Here is a 22,598-nt window from a genome sequence, read left to right on the forward strand (position 1 = left end):
GTAGTAGTAAAGTTAGGATTTTGTCTTAAATTAGGATTTTGTCTTAAGTTAGGATTTTGTTTTAAGACTAAAACTTAAGACAAACTTAAGTTTAACTTAAGTTTAATTTAAGACAAAATGCTAACTTTACTACTATGTCTTCTGTGAATACCAAAAGTAGTAAGTTTAGGATTTTGACTCAGATTAGTTCTGTTAATCGACCCCAATATAGTTTATGGTTCTGCAGTGGTGCGGGATTCTTTTGTGTGGTGTTTTCACTGTTTTATTGTTTGAAATGTTGCACAAATACTTTATACATTGCCTCTAAGTTAAGCCTGATGGTGTGTTAGTGTTGATGATAAATGCTTCCTTGTCTAACAAAGTCTTTAAGAGCACTCCAAGATTTCTACTGAGATTGTTGGGATTGGAGTATTTTGGCGAATAGAGGCATGTGCAGAAACTGTCAAAGAATAGATCACTTAAACTTTGGTTAAGTTCAGTTTAAGTGATCGGAAAATTAGCTTGTGCTGAACAGCTGTGAGGTATTCCAAAACCTGTGGCTGGAAATAATGAATAAAACTGGGAAATGGGAGTAACCACTGGGCTAGCGATATCTGCAGAAGCTGAAGGAAGTGATCATGTCACCAAGGATTAATGAAGAGGGAAAACTTGAAGAGAAGAGAGTGAGGAGCCCCAAGACACTGAGAAGGAATGGTCTGAAGGATAACATAGAAGCCTGTTAAGTATCAATGTCATGAACCATGCTTAAAGAATTTACATAAGGGTTGGGTGATCAACAGTATCAAACACTGGAGAGGTCAAATAGTGTGAGAACAGAAGAGATGACTGTGATGTCCACTGGTTGGGGAGATGCACCCACAAGAATGCATGTGTAGAGCATGAAAACTGCATTCAAAGGAACCAAACAGGCAGTCTGCTATAAAGAAGGTAGTCATGTTATTAAATGCTAATTGCTTGAAAAGTTTAGAGAAAGATGAGAATAGAAAGACAGGAGGGTAAAGTGATATGAAATTGGGGTGTGCTTGATTTTTTGAACACCTGCATCATACCCTGCCATCTCAAGGGTTATATACACCAGTTATGACCCACAAATGCTATCTCATGTTGATGTACATAACCATCTACATCTTTTACTTTCATTTGTTTACACAACTCAAATCTAGCTAAACATAGATTTTTAGATGGAGTATAATTATGCCCCTTCCAACTGCAAACTAATAAACAAATGACAAATAGAGTTTCACACTGGTGAGAGGAAGGAACAAAGGATGAAAGAAACAGGATCAGTTTGAGCTATTTCAGCAAGTAATTCACTATCATTTTGCTACAGGAGCATTATCCTTATCTTGAAAATGAAGATTTAAGAGGTTTTTGTAGAAATCTGCACCAACGTTAAGTTATTGACTTAAATCATTTTTTAGTAATGTTGGCCCTATGAAGGAGAGTAAGAAGGAAGGAAGAAAGAAAAGATTAAAGAAAAGAAGAAAAATGTGAAAGAAAAAGGGAAAAGAAGGAAGAAAGGAAAATAAGGATGCAAAATAAAAGAATGAGGAACTGATAGAAGAAAAGAGAACAAACAAGGAACAAAAGAAGGAAGAAAGGAAGGAAGAAAGTAATAGAGGTCGGAAGACAAAATGACAGAAGTAAGGAAGGAACAGAGAGAGGAAGAAGAAAGGGAAGGTGTGAGGAAGAAATGGGGCAGGAAGGAAATAGGAAGTAGGGACAGAAGGAATAGAGAGTGGAAGGTAAACGAAATCAAGTAATAAAGAGATAAAGGAGGGAAGGAAAGGATAAGGAACTAATGAAACTAGCAAAAAACAATAATAGGAAGGAATAAAAGGAAGTAGGGATTAATAGAGTAAGAAAGAAAAGACGAAAGGGCCAAGAGAGGCAAGCATGAAAAAAGGGAATTTGGAGGGACAGAAAGATGGAGGCATAGCGATGAGGATGGTTAGAGAGCGTGATGAGAGATTAGATGGGAAAGATGTTAGGTGAAGAAAAACAAGATTCAAAAGAAAGGCAGAAGGAGGGGCAAAGAAAGTGAGAGACGAAGAAGGATGGAAAGGAGCAAATAAGTGAAGTGTTGAGGGAAGGAGAAAGGAATGGAATAGAAGAGGATGGAGGGCAAAGGCATAGAAAGAGGAAAGGGAATGATGAAAGGGCAAAGAAAGAAGGAGGAAAGAGGACAAGAGAGAAGGGGAGTGAAGTATGGAGGAAGGAAAGGGAAAAGGGCAAATGAGGAAAGACAGAATGGAGGAAGGAATAAGGAAATGGAAAAATGAAGGAAGGGGGAAGAATTTTAAGGAAGAGAAGAAGGAATTTACGGGAGGATAGAAGGAAGAAAGAAATGAGGGAAAGAAGGAAAAATAAAAGAAGGAAGAAAGGCAGCAAGGAAGGGGGGGAGGAAGAACAGAAAGGAAGAAGGAAGGAAGGACAGAAGGGAGGGAGGCAGGCAAGGAGGGATTGTTAAGGGAAGGAGTGGAGCAGATGAAAGATAGTGGTGACTGGTGAACTTAGGGAGTTAAGGGCAGGAGATGGGATGAATAAAATAGATGAGCAGCATTAAAACATTTGCCTACTTGAAACATGTAGAGGTCAGCTTTCTAATTCATACATGCAGAGTCACTGTGCAAGAATCTCAAAGCACAAGTGCAACGCTTAGTTTACACATTCTGCACAAAGCTTCCTAAATATACCAATTGCTAAATACAAAATGGGGAGACGGAAATTTGGTGAGAAATAGCTCCATGGTGCAAAGATTTTTTGCAGTATAAGAGAGCCAAATCCATGATGACTCTTGTGTGTTCACTGACCCAGCCACACAAAACTGGAATTGTCTATATTTATCATTTGCAACCCAACAATTTTAGAAGATGTTTGTACACTTGTGTTTGTACATTTTAGGGTGTAAAATAAGTTTTGGTGTTGACTTTTATTTTATATGGAAGCAGGCATTGGCCACTCACCACCAAGTCCAGCAAATACAAGGCAGGTGGAGGTGGGAATTCTGCCAATCAAAACAATGAATCTCTGCCTCCACCTTTTCTAGTAGCCCCCAATGTTACAATAGAGTGATAATCGCAACCAACAAATTCCTCTGTGGGTATGAAACAAGTCAGGTTTGCAGAAAATGATGGGTAGGTTCATATATTCTGGGCTGACAGTAATCATTACCCTCTTATCATTGGGACTTATGAAGGATCCAGAGATTCACCCATTCTGCCCCATATGCAGCAAGCCAAGTCAAAATTCCACATTGCTTTTTAAACCTTGAAGAGGGGACATGTGCTTGTGTTTACTACACAATGGATCACAGCAGTAATAGATTGTGTACCTTCCCTGGGGTGTATAAACTCTCCTAGATAACAGAAGACTGCCAGGGCACACTAAAGTAATGAGGACGCTTCTGAGATTTCTTCTCTGACAGTCTCTGCCAGGTAGTGCTGGTGAAAAATAGGGAAAGTTGTCCTAAGGATTTGGAAGTGAGGAAAAGTGTCCTTCTTGTCGGCATCCATTTTGTGTCAGACTCCATTATTTTAGCGTTGCCATTTCGTGTCAAACACCTCTGCATGACCCTCCTGGTCCTTTCTACTGATGCTTGCCAAAGTTGTAACTGTCACGACCGCCCTGCCCTTCCTGCTCCTTATGGTTAAGCCAATTCCAAAAAGGGGAACAGAGAATTGGCCTCTCTCCGCCCTCGGACTGGACTCCTGCACGCACCCATTCTGTTTCGCAAGATTTGGTCACGACGCTGTCCCAGAACTTGTTTCTTTCACATATCCTGTTTGTCAAGATCTGTTCGATTCTTTCACTTACATATCCCGTTTGGCAAGATCTGTCCTAATCGATTGCACCATCTGTTGCAGCACCAGTCCTGCCTGAACGAAGAATGGCGTAACTATAGCCCCATCCGAACTGGTTCCTTAGGGTGGGGAAATATGTATATAAGGCCTGTAAGCTGCGGAGTAAAGCAGCAGCCTCCTCTGTCTTGTCACCGACGACCTTGGGACTCTGTTCATAAAACCTTGTTTCTCCTGCAGACGAAGGCTCCTGTGTCTCCTTTTTCGATATAAGGAGGGTATGGTAGACTTGGGCGGTTCCCCCGCCACCGAGACCCAGTAAGTGGGTATTATGGCTCTACAAAATGGAGCCCGAACAGGGACCCCATGAGCACGAAGGTCAGACCCGGTGGATGTGAGGAGGTGCACGGAGAGACTACAATGGAGGTACCCTACCGGAGGGATTCTTGCAGTCCGGTAGCCGAACGACTCGCCCGCTGTTCCTCCCCGCCCGGTCTGGGCCACATGACCGCGTCCTCGCTGGGGTCCCCTAACAGTGATTTCTGGAACAGGACACGGCCCTACGTCTGCAGAAGAGAACTACCCCTGTCAGGTAAGGGTGGGCTGATCACCCACCGAGTCTGTATGATTGCGCTCTTATTGACTTTTGCAAAAGCCAAGCCAGCGAGGTGAGTTTCTTAAAGCCCGCTGTTGTTTGCATTATCTGTTTTCGGTCCTTTTCATAATGCCGGCAAATAGTAAGTTTAAGAAATTATGTTATTGTATGTGTACGCAGGACTCCCAGCTAGAGGCAGCTTGCCCGCTTCCTACAGAAGGGACGCCTGGTCGCACTATGTATGCAAAACATGGCCCATCTGCCATAACGTTTTCCTCCCTTTGGACTAAGTATACCAAACGAGCCGTTCCCGATTTACAATGGCCCCCTTATGGGTCCTTTGATCCACAGGTTCTTGCAAATCTAGAGGACAGCTATTTAAACAGAAGGTCCGTCCCTCGATGTCTGAGTCTGTCAGGCTGTGGAGGAAGGAAATTGAGCAGAGAGCAAAGAAGGAAAAGGCACTAGAAAGGAAACAAGAGCGGATGTCAATGGCTGACCATGCTAGGGAGCACTTACAGGACCGAATGGAAAAATCTGTAGAGATAGCTGATAGGGAACATAGGGCGTGGGTGCAGAAATGCTACCCGGCTCGTGAAGAGAAAGGAAAGGGCTTTATGGAAGGGGGAGAAGAGGGCGATTCCCTGCTCGATACCATGTTGGAAAGTCCTCCTGCTTATGCCCCATGTACCCTGTGCTGACCCACCCGCCCCGCATGCAGTTGCACCAGCCGTGCTTCACACTCCTGCCTCCACTGCCCCTCCTACTGTTCCCCATCCCACCAACCCCCCTATTTTGACGCCTATAACACCGACTGCGCACACTGCCCCTGTCCCCGCCCCCTCCCTTCTTCCCCGTGGTCTACGGTTAAGCAGGATTTATATAGATTATTGAATTCCCCCCGACTGGCTTCCTTGCGCTCTGCAGTCAGCTTTTCGTCCCTTCGAGAAGATGACCTGCAAAGGCAACAGTGTGAATGCTGGATAAATAGTGGGAATATTTATCCATTTAAAGAAATATGGTCCACCTTTTCCCAGTGGACGATTATGGAACAGACCACCTGGGCTGAATACGTGTGTACCTTGGTTGTGCAGAGATTCGAGAATTCATTTATGCAGATACCCGCCGGATTGGTGGACCTCAGGTCACAAATAAAAAGAGGCGATGTACAGGGAGAGGGGATGTTTGGCGCTATGTCTGCTTTGATAGTTTACCGTGATATGACCGCTTTCCCCAGCCCCACTCTAGAGACAACTATGCCAATGAGAGAGGCGGCCCCTGTCTTTGTTAATGCACTCACGATGCCCAAAATAATGGCCGAGGGGCGGTCGAAGCACACTGGCGCAGGCTTTGGGTTCATGTTCCTTGGAAAAGGTCAGAAGTAATACAGTTAAAGGGACAATTGCCGGATCTTCGGAAGAATCCGGCTGCCTTCTATAAAGAATTAAGCAAGATAATATCTGCCGGTACCCTTATTCTCGAAGACATAGATTTACTTTTTGGTACGGTTGTCCCTACTGAGGTCTGGGATAAAATACGACATACCGACCATGAAGTAGAATCGGGAGGTAAATGGGCTGATCTAGAGGCCATGGAAGGTAATAGAGTGGGAGGGACGAAACCGAACGCCGCCATCACAGCCTTGCCTGGCAAAATCATAACATTCATGAAGACGCTGTTGCCAGAAACTGTCATCAATTGGGATAAAATTAACGCCTGTGGACAGCGTAGGGATGAGAGTGTGGCGGATTTCTTCACCCGTTTTGAAACTGATTACAAGGGACACAGCGGCCTGGACCCTTGGGTCCCAGGAGCCGGCCCGGTATTCGTTGACAAATTTGTCAGCAATTTGCTCCCTGACATTTCTGCCAGACTCAAGAAGGTTGAGAGTACATGGTCCGCTCAGACTATGACCGGCATCTTGGCCATGGCCCAATAGCATGAGAATAGGGAAAACGAGGATAAGGAGAAAGAGGTCAAGAGAAATAAAGACCTTAAAACGAAAGTACTTCTGCAATAGGCCTATCCTCCCAAAGGCCCTGACGCCCATGCAATTTCCGGCCGCCTCCTCAGCGGCCGCCAAGAACATGCCAGTCGGCTCCTCCGGCCCCTCCGGGCCTCTCCAGACAGATCAATGTGCCTATTGTAAGGGTTACGGCCACTGGGTGGATGAGTGTCCTGTTTTGACAGAAAACATACGGACAGGTAAAACACAGCCTCGTGTTCACAGGGATGGGGTGATTGCTAAAGACCAAAGGCAACACCGCCCTAGTGACCGAGAGGGGAGACATAGGGATGACAACGCCATACGACAACGCCCCGCTAACAAGTTTGATGGGTATGAAGCCACACGTACTTATTACAATGACGATTATGAAAAGGTAGACGAGACACGGTTTTATCAAGCATAGGATAGCCAGGGAAGGGGTATTTCGAAAGTGCAAATTCCAGTCGACCAGAAGGGCCCGTATGTTCAAGTGTCAGTTGCAGGGGATGCTCGGTCTTTCCTTCTGGACACAGGGGCGACTAGGTCTTCGATTGCACGTGTATCGGTCCCGGAGGCACCCCTTTCTGGCAATTTGAATGTCTCCGTGGGTTTTGCAGGAACACCTGTGACCAGCCGTTTCTGAACCCCTCCTTCTCGATATCGGCCCCGCCCATGTTGACGCTCCCTTGGTCCTTACTACAGGTTGCAGTGAAAACTTATTAGGCATGGATTTACTGAAAGCTCTGTATGCCACTATATCATGTAGTCCCCAAGGCGTGTCTCTAACAATTTCCCCCACCCCGACTCCTATATGTATCTGTCCGGGCCTCTCCCACCAGAGTTGCAGTCATTACCTTCCTCCCTCTGGGCATCATCAGACACTGATGTGGGGTGTCTCAACATACCCCCTCATGTGGTACGCATTCAGCCAGCCGCGCTTCTCCCCCGCCTCCGGCAGTATCGACTACCCGCGGAAGGAGAAGTCGCCCTTATAACAATAATATCTGAATTGATGGACAAGGGCATAGTGGACATGTAGTTGACATGTAAAGAGGCTACTCTCTTTTTGTTACGCCACCTTGCCCTCCATAACAACAAGGTCTCTTTAAAAAAGCTTTAGTTTTGTCAAGAGAAGGTGACCTATTTAGGTAATCTCCTCTCGAAGGAGGGAAGGCAGCTCACCGCTGATCGTGTAGCCGTTATCAATGCTATGGTGGCCCCACGAACACAAAAGCAGGTACGAGACTTCATAGGCCTAACCTCATACTGCAGACAGTGGATTTCCAATTTTTCGCCAATGGTCAAACCTCTTCTTGCCCTCACCACTAAAGGCAAATCAGACAGCTCCTTTCCATGGACTAGAGAGCATACGCAGGCCTTCCAGGATTTAAAAAGAGCTCTGTGTACTGCTCCAGTCCTCGGTACTCCTGATTATAACAAACAATTTTTTCTTTTTGTACATGAGACAGACAGTTGTGCATGCGCTGTCTTGACCCAGATGTTCGACGATCACCATCGGCCATGTGCCTATTTTTCAGCTACCTTAGACCCTGTTGCGAGGGCTCTCCCAGGATGCCTACAGGCGACAGCTGCGGCTGCATTCATGGTCCGTCAGAGTGCGGGGATCGTCATGAACTCCCCCTTAACTCTGATGGTTCCCCATTCTGTGGATACCCTCCTTAATAACACCAAGACACAGTACCTCACTAGCGCACGACTCACAGTGTATGAATTGACACTCTTTTCCGGCCACATTAACATCAAGAGATGCACTGTACTGAATCCCGCCACATTACTCCCACTGGATACTCAGGATGCCCGTTTAGATCCACATGACTGTATATTGAGGACAGAGGAGGAGACGAAGGGACAGGTTGACTTACAGGATACCCCGATAACAGATCCAGAAGGTACACTGTATGTGGACGGATCATGTCTCAGAGGGCCAGATGGTAACACATCAGCCGCCTACGCCCCCACGACATTGGAGCAAGTAGTAGAAACAGCTCAGATTCCACAGTGCTCTGCTCAGGCTGCAGAATTAGTGGCCCTCACTAGAGCCTGTGAGTTAGGCAAAGGAATAACGGTTAACATCTACACTGACAGTCAGTATGCTTTTTGGGTGGCTCACAACTTTGGAAGACTGTGGAGAGAAAGGAATTTCCTTCACATGGGATGAAAATTCAACATGGCCCCCTAATTCACCGATTATTAGACTCCCTGACATGTCCCAGAAAGGTAGCCATTATAAAATGTAAAGGGCATAAGAAAGTGACGGATGATGTTGGAAAAGGCAATGCCTTGGCTGACCAGACAGCCAGACAGACAGCTCTTAAGAAAAAGGAAGGAATGTACGTGGGAGGTCCCGCCAGGTGGGTGGCAGAAGGGGGCATGGTTGAAGACACAGTACAGAGTGTGATTGATATTCAGTCCCATGCTACCCCTGAGGAGCTGAGGATGTGGACGGAGCATTTGGCGGTAAAGGAAATAGATGGTTGTTGGGCCCGTATCACTATGGAGAGACAATGGATGTTGCCTGACAGTCATGTGCTACCGGTAGTTACAATGGCCCACGGCCCTGCTCACTTTAGTACAAAAGGGATATGTAAGCTGTTGGAACCTACCTGGTATAACTCAAAGATACAAGCGTATGCTGAGAAGTTGGTCAAAACATGCATGATTTGCCTTATGTACAACCCGGGTAAGGGTACAGTAACTCCTGAAGGAGGATTCTCCCCTCCTACCTTTCCCTTTGAAACCCTCCAGATGGATTATATCCAGATGGACAGATGTAACAATTTAAAATATGTCCTGGTGGTGGTCTGTACCTTCAGCCAATGGGTAGAGGCTTACCCTGTCAAAGACTGCACCGCTATCACTACCGCCAAAATACTATTGAAAGAATACTTCCCACGTTTTGGTTTGCCCCGTTTGATCTGGAGTGACAACGGGACACACTTTACGGCTCAAATAATGGAGTATGTCTGTTCAGCACTGGTTATGAAACAAAAATTTCATGCAGCTAACCAACCCCAGTCAGCAGGTCTAGTGGAGGTGTACAATGGCATCCTAAAGACCAAAATGGCCAAAATTGTAGCCGAGACGGGTGTCACTTGGGTTGATGCTCTGCCCCTGGCTCTACTGTCTGCCAGGACAACGGCCCATACCAGGATCGGATTATCTCCCCATGAGATTGTGTTCGGGAGGCCTGCCAATGTGTGGGGTGTCCCATGCCCTAAGAAACTGTCTGATGTTGAATACCCTGTGTTGACTGATTATCTGTACAGTTTGACTAACACCTTTCGTACCCTTTACCACCAGGTGCATGAGGCCATACCTGATAAAAGTGAGGGCCCAGGACACATTATCCAACCTGGCGACTGGGTTCTGATTTGCAACTTTCAACGTACTAAGAGCCTCGAACCCCGCTGAACACAGCCCCGCCAGGTGTTACTGGCCACCCGCACTGCCGTGAAAGTTGAAGGTCGGAAGAACTGGATACATGCAACGCACTGTAAATGAGTGCCTCTGCCTCTTCCTTATGATCAGTGGGTGAGAGAACGACAAGGAGACTCAGAGACAGAAATAGTCCCAACGCTTGTTCCATTCAGCGATGCAAGATTGCATTCTACATCTACAGAAGCAGAGAGTGACAGTATTCTGAAGGGAAAGGTGGAACTCTCGCCTAACTCTGCTCAGCATCAGGAACAATAATTCCCTGACCATACTGTCCCTACTTCTACCCGATATAACTTGCGTTCCAGAAAGAAGGGCTCTTGGCACCTGCATCCAGTGAAGCAAACACCAATCACAGACAGCCGCTAGTGGTCCCTGGCTTAGTACAATGGCAGCCATTCAATACACCCAAGTCCAGAAACGATATGTCAGTCTCCTACATAGCAAGTGCTTCCTGGCCACCGTGGTGACCCTATTTGTCTCCCTCATCTTGTCTATCATCGGTTGGATGTTACTGATCTACTATCCTGTTACCCCACCAACTCCTACCCCGACTCCTGCGGAGCATCAGTATTTCACGTTACCTGCCCACGAATTACCCCACCATGCAGAATTTTTCAATAACACCTTCGTCCAAATGTTACATCATCATCAGCTGATCATAAATACTTCCAACTGTTGGGTATGTGGACTGATGCCGCATGCTATGACACAACCTGTCCCATTCTTTCCTTATCCTTTTTCCATCTCTGGGTCCTGTCTTGCATGGTGGATGTTGATACAGGAGGCCTACACTGTCAATGGTACTGCCAATTCTGCACTTGGAACATTTCGAGATGACTTCTGGCGGAACAGGTCTGGCAATACCAATACCCCTTTTTGCCCGACTCATCAACATTGCTATTATCAACGGATGAACTCGGTGAGATGTTGGTATTTAACTCAACTTCTCGACAAACATTTTTCCAAATTTCGCGCCAGAAGGCTACTATCTGATGTACGAAACACTCTGAATGTCATAAATGTGCGGGCCGTGTCTGCATCCATGGCTCGGGAACTAAGAAAGTTGGTACAAGTATCTGTGACATCATTAAAAATTTTAAGTTAACTCCAAAGTTGGTGGCGTCCCCCAACACTTATTTTATCTGTGGCACAGCAGCCTACACTTGCTCCCCCGCAACTGGTCTGGCACATGCTATCTGGCCTTCCTCCTTCCACCAACGTAGTCTACCCATGGAGATTACCACCTGTTGATGAAGGGTGCTTTACACCGCTCACGTAGGGATGTCATATCGACTGAGGATACAGTAGGCCAGGAAGCCGGGGACTTCTTTAAGAGTTTCCTCCCATTCTGGGGCCCCATGGCAAACAGTCGCGCTATACGAGGACTGACCAGGGTCCTTGAGGCCACCATCACAGAAACAGCTGGTGCCCTCTCCAACGTCACTGCAGAGCTACAGGCGAACCGCCTTGTAACACTTCAAAATCGTATGGTCCTTGACATCATCCTCGCTGATCGTGGTGGTGTGTGTAAATTGATTGGCTCCAGCTGCTGTGTGTATATTCCAGATAACGTACCTACAGTATATGATGCCATCCAACGTCTGCATCACCTTTCCTCTGAAATTCATCAGGATAAAGGCAACTGGTCCCTCACAGGCTGGATCTGGGGCTTCCTTTCCCAATGGGGATGGAGGGTCCTCATCTTCCTTGCCTTGGGAGTGGCTGTCCTAGTCTCCTGTTGTTTGTGTGTTCAGTGCCTGCCAATGCTCTTTGTAAAGTGTGTCCAGGCTCTTAAGCTTCCACCCTCAAACATTCGCGACACCAATATGAAGATGAGGCTCCAACAAGAAACAGATGATCTCATGAATATAGACATTTCGTAATGGTTTTGCCACTCAATGGCAAAAGGAGGGTCTGAGGAAAATTGTCCTTCTTGTCGGTATCCATTTTGTGTCAGACTCCATTATTTTAGCGTTGCCATTTCGTGTCAAACACCTCTGCATGACCCTCCTGGTCCTTTCTACTGATGCTTGCCAAAGTTCTAACTGTCACGACCGCCCTGCCCTTCCTGCTCCTTATGGTTAAGCCAATTCCAAAAAGGGGAACAGAGAATTGGCCTCTCAGCGCCCTCGGACTGGACTCCTGCACGCACCCATCCTGTTTCGCAAGATTTGGTCACGACGCTGTCCCACAACTTGTTTCTTTCACATATCCTGTTTGTCAAGATCTGTTTGATTCTTTCACGTACATATCCCATTTGGCAAGATCTGTCCTAATCGATTGCACCATCTGTTGCAGCACCAGTCCTGCCTGAACGAAGAATGGCGTAACTACAGACCCATTCGAACTGGTTCCTTAGGGTGGGGAAATATGTATATAAGGCCTGTAAGCTGCGGAGTAAAGCAGCAGCCTCCTCTGTCTTGTCACCGACAAGCTTGGGACTCTGTTCCATAGCCCGGGCTATTTGAATAAAACCTTGTTCCTCCTGCAGACGAAGGCTCCTGTGTCTCCTTTTTCGATATAAGGAGGGTATGGTAGACTTGGGCGGTTCCCCCGCCACCGAGACCCAGTAAGTGGGTATTACGGCTCTACAGAAGGCACCCAAATAGGTTAGTCCCCATATATCTCCCCAATGCCCTTTTGATTTCACTGCAGGGTAAGACGAATTCCTTGTTTCCCCCAGATCCACAGGTCTGCATGTTGCCCAGCAATACTGTCTGCTAGTGCTGTTTTCAGTCAAGTAGCCCTAAAAATACTGTGATATCAGTATTGTGATATCTGTAACACCATGCTCATGTCCACCATGGTCCAGGAATTCCAATGAGGGGTAATCCCACCATAGACTGGGGTGGAAAATTGGCGGCAAAGTCACAGGGTTTAAACTTTGGATCAAGACTGTGCCTTTTCCCAGATTCAGATAGGGCATTTTCACATTTATGATTCATATGAACAAAACTTTAACTTGTTATAAGACAGCAGCCCACAGGATTCAGAACTGACCCAGCTGTAAAGGTATCCAAAAGCAAATGTGGTCAGTTGCCACAATTGCACTATTGTGACAGATATAGCTTCTAATCGACAGGGGTTGAGTGTCGAAGTTATTGTAGATGGTGGAAATCGTGCAGTGGAAGTAATCTAAGAGGGTGTCACAGAGTTCTTAGGAGGGGTCGATGGTGATCTCTGTGACTGTCGGCTTGGAGTATACCTTGACAATCTTGAAGAGTTCCTTCATATGGTTGGCTGCTGTGTCGATGCGGGTGGTGATGGCTGCTTTTTTGGCTTATTTGATGTGCAGGTGGAAGTTGCTGAGGGCTGCTCTGTGGTGGCTCTGTCCGAGGGGTCCTTTGTGGTGTGCCTATGCTTCTCAAGTTGGTAACAGTTGCTCTTGGTGGTTCTGAGCTCCGGGGTGTACTACTTGGTTTGTTTTTAGGTTTAGTTGGTCTTCGCTGGTTTTAATGGGGTGACTCTATCTGCACATTTGTTAATCCAGGCGGAGAAGTTCTGGGTGGCCTGGTCAAGGTCCACGTGGTTTCGGGTTGTGTGGTGCTGAGGGCTTGTGTCCATAGCTCCTCGGGTACCTTGCCCAAGCTGCAGTGGGAGGCACTGTGGTGCTTGGCGGTGAGGTGCTGGACACTGGAGATAGTAAAGTGGACAATGGTGTGGCCAGTCCAGGTGAGTTGGGTGATGTGAGTGAATTTGATTCTGTCGCTGGCAGTAAAGATGGCATTGAGTGAGTGTACAGCCTTGTGCCTGGGTTCAGATTTCTCCAGGAGGGTGGTGGAGTTGGCATAGTTGGGGTTCATTGACATCGATGTTGAGGTTGCCGAACAGGATGTAATGGAAGGAGTCAATGGCAAGGAGGGCGATGAGTTCGGAGATGGTGTAACAGAAGGGTGGTCTGTCTCCTGGGGGTCTGTAGACAAGGGTGCCACTTATAATGGTCTTAGTGCCGGTTTATAGTCAGAATTTGAGGTGTTCTATAAGAGGTGCTGGGTTGTCGCTGGTGATGGTGCATCGGGTGGCTACCTTGAAGATGATGGCAATGCCCCCACTGTGTTTGTCAGAGTGGTCTTGGTATATCATCTTGTAGCCGTCTGATGTGGCAGTGGCAATATCTGGGTTTAAGGAGGGTGTGAGGCACGTTTTGGTGATGAAGTCAATGTCCTGTTAAAGGGTGGTGATGGCATCTCAAATCTCTGTGGCGCGTTTGCAGAGGAAGCGGCCATTGACCAGTATGCATTGGAGCGGTGTTGGTTGTTCCTAGTCTTCTGAGCTGGAGTGGTGTGGAGTCTGGTGTGGCAAGAGAAGCGGCAGCAGCAGTGGCAGCAGGTGAAGGGTCCTTGGGAGGATTTCGGGGAGGCCGTGAAGCAGCTGTTGTTAGGGCCTCCTAAGTCCAGGGCTAGGAGCTGCTCAGTGGTGTAGAAGTGGATGGTGGGAGGGCCTGGGGTCCTGGAGCTAAGTGCGGACTAGGCGCGGAGGGGCACAGGCGGGCTTGCCTTTGGCATACCTTTGGCTCGCCAGTGGCATGACCGCACAGCGGCCTCCATAAGTAGTCCTGGGAGGTGGGAGTTGCTGTTGGGGGAGGCAGGATTAGGAGCCACATCAGAGGCTGGAAGAAAAGCAGTAGGAGGGAAACAGGAAGGCTATAGCCTTATTCAAATCCCACAAAAGAATGCCTAAGGCAGATTAAGCCTAGTGGTGGGTTAAAACTTGAACCCAATCAACTAAATAGAAAGCAGGCTAAAGTGGGAATGCAACTGAACTGGGGCAGATGGGGACTGTGATTGCAGTTCCAGTCTCAAGGAGCTGGCAGGAGCGGGAGAGTTGCACACAACCAAAAAAGGTCAAAGGCTGCTCGCTGGGGGCTGCCTAGCGGCCTCCATAAGTAGTCCTGAGAGGTGGGAGGGGCTATCGGGGAGGTGGGAGGGTAGGAGTGGGAACCATGTCAGGAGCAGAGCCACAATGAAAAACAGCTGGAGCAGGCGGGTAACAGGAAGGCTACGGCCTAATTAGGAACCCCCAAAGCGTGCCTAAGGCAGATTAAGCACAGTGGCAGGCTAAAACGTGAACCCAATAATAGGCAAAAGGGGAGCACAACCTTAGGAATGCCTAGCCCAGCAGACCTCCAACAGCGGTCTTGAACTGGGGGCAGAGGGGACTAGGATTGCAGTCCCTGTCTCAAGGAGCTGGCGGTAGCGGGAGCATTGCACATGCCCAAAAAGGATCAAGGTTTCCTACAAGAATAAGTTTGTATCAGTGAAACTGCAGACACTCTTGCACTCCTCTGAACCCACTCCTGTGGAGCCTTCAAGTTTTTTGTGAATTTGCAGCTTGCACTAAGCCTAGACGAAATTGGGTATATTTCGCTTGCATAAGTTAAACATTTTGTCATATAATGGACGTACACACAGTACATATGTAACATAACTAGTTTACAACTATGACAAGAAGTTGCGCAGTAGTCATCTACAAAGACAGTCATTAGAACATGTACATGGATACAGTGTGGAAGGGCATTTGTACTACTTTGTGACATTACATTTTTTACAGCATTGCAGAAGCACATAACATTTATTTTGCAGACTTACATGCACAAGGAACATAGAATCCAGTGTTGCCATTTTATTCTCCCTGCTCTGAGTTTTGCTGCTTGATGTGTCTACTAAAGGTATCGGTGTGATTAGAGTGAAGTGTTCCTGTGAAACTCGAAGAATGCTTTTTATTTCCACTAGCCCAGCCCAAAATAAGTATCCTTACTACGAGACTGTAGCCGCAGTAAAATAGGAAAGGTCATTGAAGTCACTCTCTGAATTTGGGCAGGAAACCAGGTCATTGAAGCCCCTGTCTGAATTTGAGGAAGGAAGAATGTTTGCATTTTAATCGTGAAATATTCTACTCTGTTTATGGGTTGAAGAGTAGAGTCACAAGTAGATTTATGGCTAATCCCACCCTAACACACTATTCTACTAGAATACCGACTTTCAAACATCAGCCTACCTAAAAACCATAGACAGACTATCGAATACCACAATATTGTGAAGGTAAGTATATTTAGGTAAGTACTGATTTAATATTCTTAATTCCCCATATCCACCTTGCAGACAGACAGATAGACAGATAGACAGATAGACATAGATAGATAGATAGATAGATAGATAGATAGATAGATAGATAGATAGATAGATAGATAGATAGATAGATAGATAGATAGATAGATAGATAGATATCTTCAAGGTGATTAGTTGTGGAGTTTTGAATAGTAAATCTATACTTATCTATAGGTACTTAACTGCACTATAAAGCAGTAGTTAAAATTCTGGCTTCACTATTTTTCTCGGGTGACAGTTTTGTACTTGTTACTCACTTGTGCTTTCAAACTAACGAGTCCTATTTGACTATGAAGCGTCATCTTGCCAGATTACCACAAAAAAAACCCATATCTTGACACCAGAGAAAGACCACCTATTACAATCTTCCTGAATGTCAGGCTGATATTAAAATCAATTTTGCAGGCTATTATGGGGCTTTTCTGGTCACACACCAGCTGCCAGCTAATGGTAGGCTCTTTAGAAACTGAAATCCCGGATGCGGAAATGGCCTCTGTGGCATTCCGTAGAGCCATACACTACCCAGGAAGAAAGTAATCTGACAGCCTATTACAAAGCTGCGGCAGACTCTGAGAAAACACATTCTTGTAAATTGATGTGTACCATCTCTTAAAAGGCCGTGGAGAACAAAGCAAAACAGGACGCATTATTTTTCTTTCTCCAGAGCAGAAGCATGAAGCATTGCTGTGAGTGCTTTCAATTCACTGCCCTCCTTTCTGCTGCGATTGCAACTATAAAATGTCTGGGAGCGCCACGCTGTCCTCATCTTTTATATGTGCCTGCCCATGTGCATTTAGAGGCTGGTGGATATTATGTTTTAAATCCGAACCATCATCAACTCTCTATATTTTCCCTTTAACAAATGGCAGGCAATGTGTCTTCGCTTCTCACCTGTCAGGTTTACTGCTCCATTTTAATGCAGCAAAAAATAAAGGAAAAAGAAAAAAAAAAGTTACATATTAGTGTCCTGTGGCAAGGAGAGTAACCATGACAACAAGAGATTCAGGACACTGGGTGTTACAGGGAGGACACACTGTATAAATTACACAAATTAGGGAAGAGAAGCTAGTACCAACACTTAATGCTTCCTAATCATGAACTAAATGGGGAGCACAAGGTTAAGGTAAAATGGAAGTCCAAGGCGATGAAGAAAACAGTTTATATTAATCTCGCAGTCTCTTTGGACCATATCCTATCAAGGAAATGCCACACTCAATTATGCCAGGGAGCGTAGAAGATGTTATGTGCACAAATGAAACCATGGTGTGTGTATTTTTTTATGAAGCATTCAGTGGAGTCCACAGATGTTTGTTATTGCTAACGTAGCTATCCATGTACAGCAACCCTATCTCAAGGACCTTTGGCGGCAAACTGTGGCTAGGGTGGACACTTCCTGATTTTCAGGAAGCTCTTCGTGAAGGTGTTTATGGTGATCAGCACCCTTTCATGGTTACATATTTAAAGAATTCATGTGACAAGCAAAAGGGTGCGGTCTTCATGTCATGACACACTGCGTATAGAAGACTTGTCCAAACCTACACCCCATGACTTCTCTTGACAAAGAATGAAAACTGTTCTAAAACAGCAGGCCCCAAGAGCTTAAGGCAAGTTTAAGTACTTGCCTTTGCTTGATGGGAAAAGGAATGCTTAAAAGAATATGTATTCTGCTATAAGAAAACATTACCGGATTTCCAGCAAACCCAAATACATGCTGAAATATCATGTTTTATTGAACGCTTAAAAAAATGTTTCTCCTGTTTGCAAATAAATTCAGTTAGTCACTGTGGAAGATTTGATTAAGCAAGTCAAGAACATGGTGAATATAAATAAATAAATGCGGTGAATACTTTTGTTGTATAAGAAAGGTTTGTAGGCAAGGCGACTGAAAACCAGCTTCATGAATGGCTTCTCGCAGAAGCATGGTCTTTACACCAAGCAATATAATTAAAAGAAAAAGGGCAACACCTACTCTAATTACTTTCATATTTCACTATACTAATTCACCACTAATCCTTTATGGGTTCCGGAGTAGCATGCTACTCGCCACAAAAAGCGCTTCAACACCCCATAAGGGGTAACCAGCGCTATATAACTGCAAAACTTTTTCCCTCATCTATCCCTCCGCTATCCTTCTGAATCCAAATAACTGACTAACCTATCCACCACTCAAATTACTTTCATATTTCATTATACTAATTCAACACTAATCCTTTATGGGTTCCGGAGTAGCGTGCTACTCGCCGAAAAAGTGCTTCGATGCCTCGTCAGGGTTAGTAAGAGCTATATAAATGCAATTACAATACTATACAATACTTCGTTTTATCATTTATCAAGAAATCTTTATTCTGAACCCAATTTTTAGCACTTTGGGATCCTGAAATGTTTGGATACTGGCCAGAGGACAGAATATAAATGAGTCCAACATTTTCAGGAATACGCTATAACTTTTATTTTCTTAATAAAATAGGGAGTTACACTACCTCTAAGCACTTTGTCAGATTTTTTTTTAAGAATGCAGCATCAAAATTGGATAATTGGAAAGATATAATTTTCATAGTATATTTGTTAGCTGTCTTTGATAACATCACACAATGTGAGTGACGTTTGAAGATTACATTTAATAACGTTTTATACTTTGATCAATAAAACGGGTCACGCGTGGTGGATTTAGGATATCTGGAGAGATTAGGCATATGTTCATATAAACGAACATAAAATACCCAAGCAAATTGTGATTGCAATCAGGCCATCCTGATAACTGGGAGTAAAAATGCGCCCTCTGGTTCCTCGTCAATTAAATCCGCTTAGACAGCACTAAACGCACTGACAGAAGTCTTTGGGAGGTTTAACATCTGCAAGTAACAGAATGTCGTCTGCCTGTGACCCTACAGGCCGTGTTTATAAATACACTGCATTAAGAAGGAAGGGGCCTCGGGCCTGTTCTCTGCTGCTGCACAGAGATGTGCTCTTCCAGGAGCCCTCGGGCCTCTGCACTCATCTTCAGATGTTTAGGCCACAGACATTTTGAAGAAATAGACAGATGATGAGATATGATGGCTTGGAATGAGTTAGTCTTTAATCAGAAAGAAAGGCTGCTGCTATCTAGTGTTACAAAAATCCACATTATCAAGAGAAAGTGTGCCTGCGAATAAAAGGCTCTGAACGCAATATTTGTGGCTTTCTACAACCATTTAAAAAACATACATTTTCAAAGCATAGGCGAACAGTAAGGACAGAATGACACAACACAATTTATGAAGGAGGACAAGAGGAGGAATGACAATGGACCTTCCATCAGGAAGCACATAACATACACATTGGTGTGTACTATTTAACATTGGAAGCTGCAGTCATTCAATTGATCATAACAGAATGGTATTCTGAAAATTTGTTGAAGCAGACATGCCCAGGTTAGATATCATGTTGTATGTTAGACTATCGTAGAATATCATTTGAGGCCAATCTCAAGTCCTAAATAATGTTTGCAACAAAAAACATTCTATTAGGTGTAAATTTCCTATTATTAACTCTAGTGAGGAGATATTTGAGTCACAATATTTATGCCAGACAATATTCTGTCCACGATATTCCGACCCCACATCTAAATATTCATTACACAGAAAATGTCAAGCCCCCCCCTTAAGCTTATGTGCAACTTACCTTTTATAAAGGAGTATGGCAATGACGATACAGATGATGAACACCACTGCAAGGACGGGCCCAACTACCCAGATCAGCCCTTCCTCCTCATCAGTGATTGGCTGAGGATCGAGATCCATTGATACAACAGGGTCAGAGTACGGACTAGTGGCATACATCACCTGAAATAAAAAATATCTTGTTATTGTTGCCCACGCTAAAATAAATATCAAGCATCTGTAAGTAAACGTCAACTTGCCACAGGAATGAATTTGGAAATAAAGTACAAATGATCTGCAATACATATGGAATACTTATGTTGGCGTTAATCCAAGGTTATTCAATCCGTGTGCATTTACAACCCATAATTTATTGATATGCATTCCTTTCCTATGCACATTAATCTTAGGTGGGTTATACTAAACTAGGGTATCAAGGTACTGTTGGGAAAGAATGTGAGACTATAGGTTTATTGTTAAAACTCATTCATGTACATTGATTTCCTCTGTGGCATGATGTTTTTTCTTCACAAATACATAGGAGCCACTTGCGGACACAGACTACATACTCATGTGCCAGCCGTCTGCCCGTAATGGATCTAATATGGTAGTCCAGAACCTAAGGCAGACAGTAGCCTTGCTTTAAAAATGGGGCTGTGGTCTGAATCAAGAACTAGCTGTTTGCAAGGGTGTTCTCTGAACAGGAGAGGTTTGTAATTTAACAACCAGAGGCCATTCATTTGGGCCAGTAAAGGGATCATGAGTCGAATATGCTCCTGTAGTAACCAAAGAGTCCGCGACACGCCTTATTCAGTATGTAACAAGTGCCCAGAATGAGGCTGAACGACGCAGATGGCGTAAATTCTAGCATGACTTGATTGGTGCGTGGTTTGAAGAACATTAAAGGATACATTGCTGCAGGTTCAATATTCTGGTGCAATCAAGCACAGAGCAAAACAAAAAAAACCTTGATTTCTGGGCTCCGCTCTACAGAGTGAAGAGCTTTGATTCAATTACAGATGGACCGACTACAGCTGTCAAACTTATATATGCATGCTATTGACGGGCTCTCTGCTGCAATGACATTCCTGTTAAGATGTAATTTCCTTCCTATCACTGTAACTTGCAAAGCACATTCATTAGTGATATGTTTTATTTTTGGAAATAAAAACTCCGTCTCAGGGTTGGTTTACACCTATTCAAAGACGAGCGGGTTGTCTATGACCTGCGAGGAGTCAGCGTCAATGATCAGTGATGGACCTCCACAGCTTATTAGTGGAAATGCACGGGGTTCCTATGTATTTTAATGGCCTCGGCTTTCCTACAATGGGTCAGGGCATGAGTGGAAGTGGGTGTGAATACTCAGATAAACTACTTACCTCACAAATAACTTCAACTCCTTCCATAAATACCTGGAGGCATAGAACATCCGTCCTAGTCATATTCTTTATGTCGCTGATGCACTTCTTTGGTAGGATACACAGCGCATAAAGGGAGTGACACAGGGGTCGTGGGGGTAATGGATGGTTACTCATGAGGAACGGAGTGGTCCAAAGAGCTTTGCATTCCTGTTCAGTGAATCATATCAGATATAAGTGTGGTAGAAGAATGTGAGAGCTCTTCAAAGGCGTGGTTAAAGAGATAAGTGTCCTGCAGCTGACGGGAAAGGTCAAAGAGCAGGGATGGACAGCCTTAGCAACAAGCATTGAAAATGCAATAGGTCTCACCTTTAAGGTAAAGCCAATTGCTTTGCTAATGGTATTGTATAGCAAAGCAAATGGCTTTAACTTAATGAAAGGCGAGACCTATTGCATTTTTAATGTTTGTTCAATATTATATACACGCCATAGTTGCTGCTTATTTATCTTATACAACAAACAACCATTGACAAAGCCAATAGTCCTGACTTGTTGCCGGTATGATGTTACTTGTTGTATCGTATATCTGGATGCAATGACAAACAGAAAAATACAAGTCGGACGGCACACTATGCTAAACACAGATTGTTAGCGTATGTGTTTTTAAGTCATGCCCTTAATTACATTAGCCATGCCCCTTTAAGAGACCCCACAGTTTTTTTCATCCCACTTAAAGCCCTGATGCTAGGGGTCAAAGAGAAAGGTGTGGACAAGGTGAGAGGACAGAGGTGTGGTTTGAGCGGGGTGACCGTCTGCAGGCAATGATGTGACCCGCCATTTCTCACCGAAGCGCCTCCGCTCTGTGCCATGAATACAGCGCCCGCATCTGCCCTATGCCTCACCTTCCCTCGGGCTCTTTCCAGGCCTGAGTGCCCGCCACGCAGGGGCCCCGTGAGGGCAGCACTCGAAGACAATGGCCCGCACAATGCACCTAAGCCTGATCGATGGAGCAACACTAGGTGGCAGATTTTTATCTCGGGATTAACTGGATTTTGGAAAGGCTGTTAATCCCCCCTGGGGAATTCGCCGGTTGTTTAAACGGCTAGAGCCGCAATATTGCGGGGACTCTATCAAGAAAGTGGAATCCATTCAGGGGTATTCATGGCCTCTCAGCACCGGTGCTCGAGCACTCCCTGGAGAGGCGTCTTACACGCAACAATGCAGTTAGACACGGCTCTCCGGCCTAAAGAGCACGAGCGAGGGACGGGGCTGCAGCCAAACCCAGCTCCTAATATCCAGGGGCTATAGGGATGGCAACTGAATTAAAATAAGGATGCCCGGGGCGCACACAAGATCAATACGAGTTGAAAGGCATGGACTAAGCTGGGAGCGTGCGGCATCTGCGCGTCAGTGCAAGCTGCATTGACGGGACAGATTTTGCAAGGTGTTTAATTTTCAACTTTTGTTTAATGCTGTTCCTCGTCATGGATTTTCCAAGCCTCTGAAGACCCTCGATAACCCGATGGAGTATTCATGACAGAATCTCCCACACATATGTAAAAGTCTGTTAGACTTATGACATATAAATAAATGCTCTATGTAAACGACGCTATGTGCCATTTGTAACCAGGCATCCCCCAAGCGTAATACATTA

The 22,598-nt window shown here is 45.2% G+C and overlaps 1 protein-coding gene across 22 annotated transcripts in view; it reads right to left on the reverse strand.

Moving 5' to 3' along the window:
- Positions 1-22,598, reverse strand: part of PTPRD (protein tyrosine phosphatase receptor type D) — a 3,784,543-nt gene that overhangs the window by 189,164 nt on the left and 3,572,781 nt on the right. For all 22 annotated transcript variants that reach the window (XM_085633482.1, XM_085633637.1, XM_085633629.1 and 19 more), the window contains one exon: positions 19,609-19,769. In XM_085633482.1, coding sequence (XP_085489608.1) covers positions 19,609-19,769 — 161 coding nt within the window. The remainder of the gene's footprint in view (positions 1-19,608; positions 19,770-22,598) is intronic.

Source organism: Triturus cristatus, chromosome 2_1 (assembly GCF_964204655.1).
Source record: "Triturus cristatus chromosome 2_1, aTriCri1.1, whole genome shotgun sequence".
Lineage (NCBI taxonomy): Eukaryota > Metazoa > Chordata > Amphibia > Caudata > Salamandridae > Triturus > Triturus cristatus.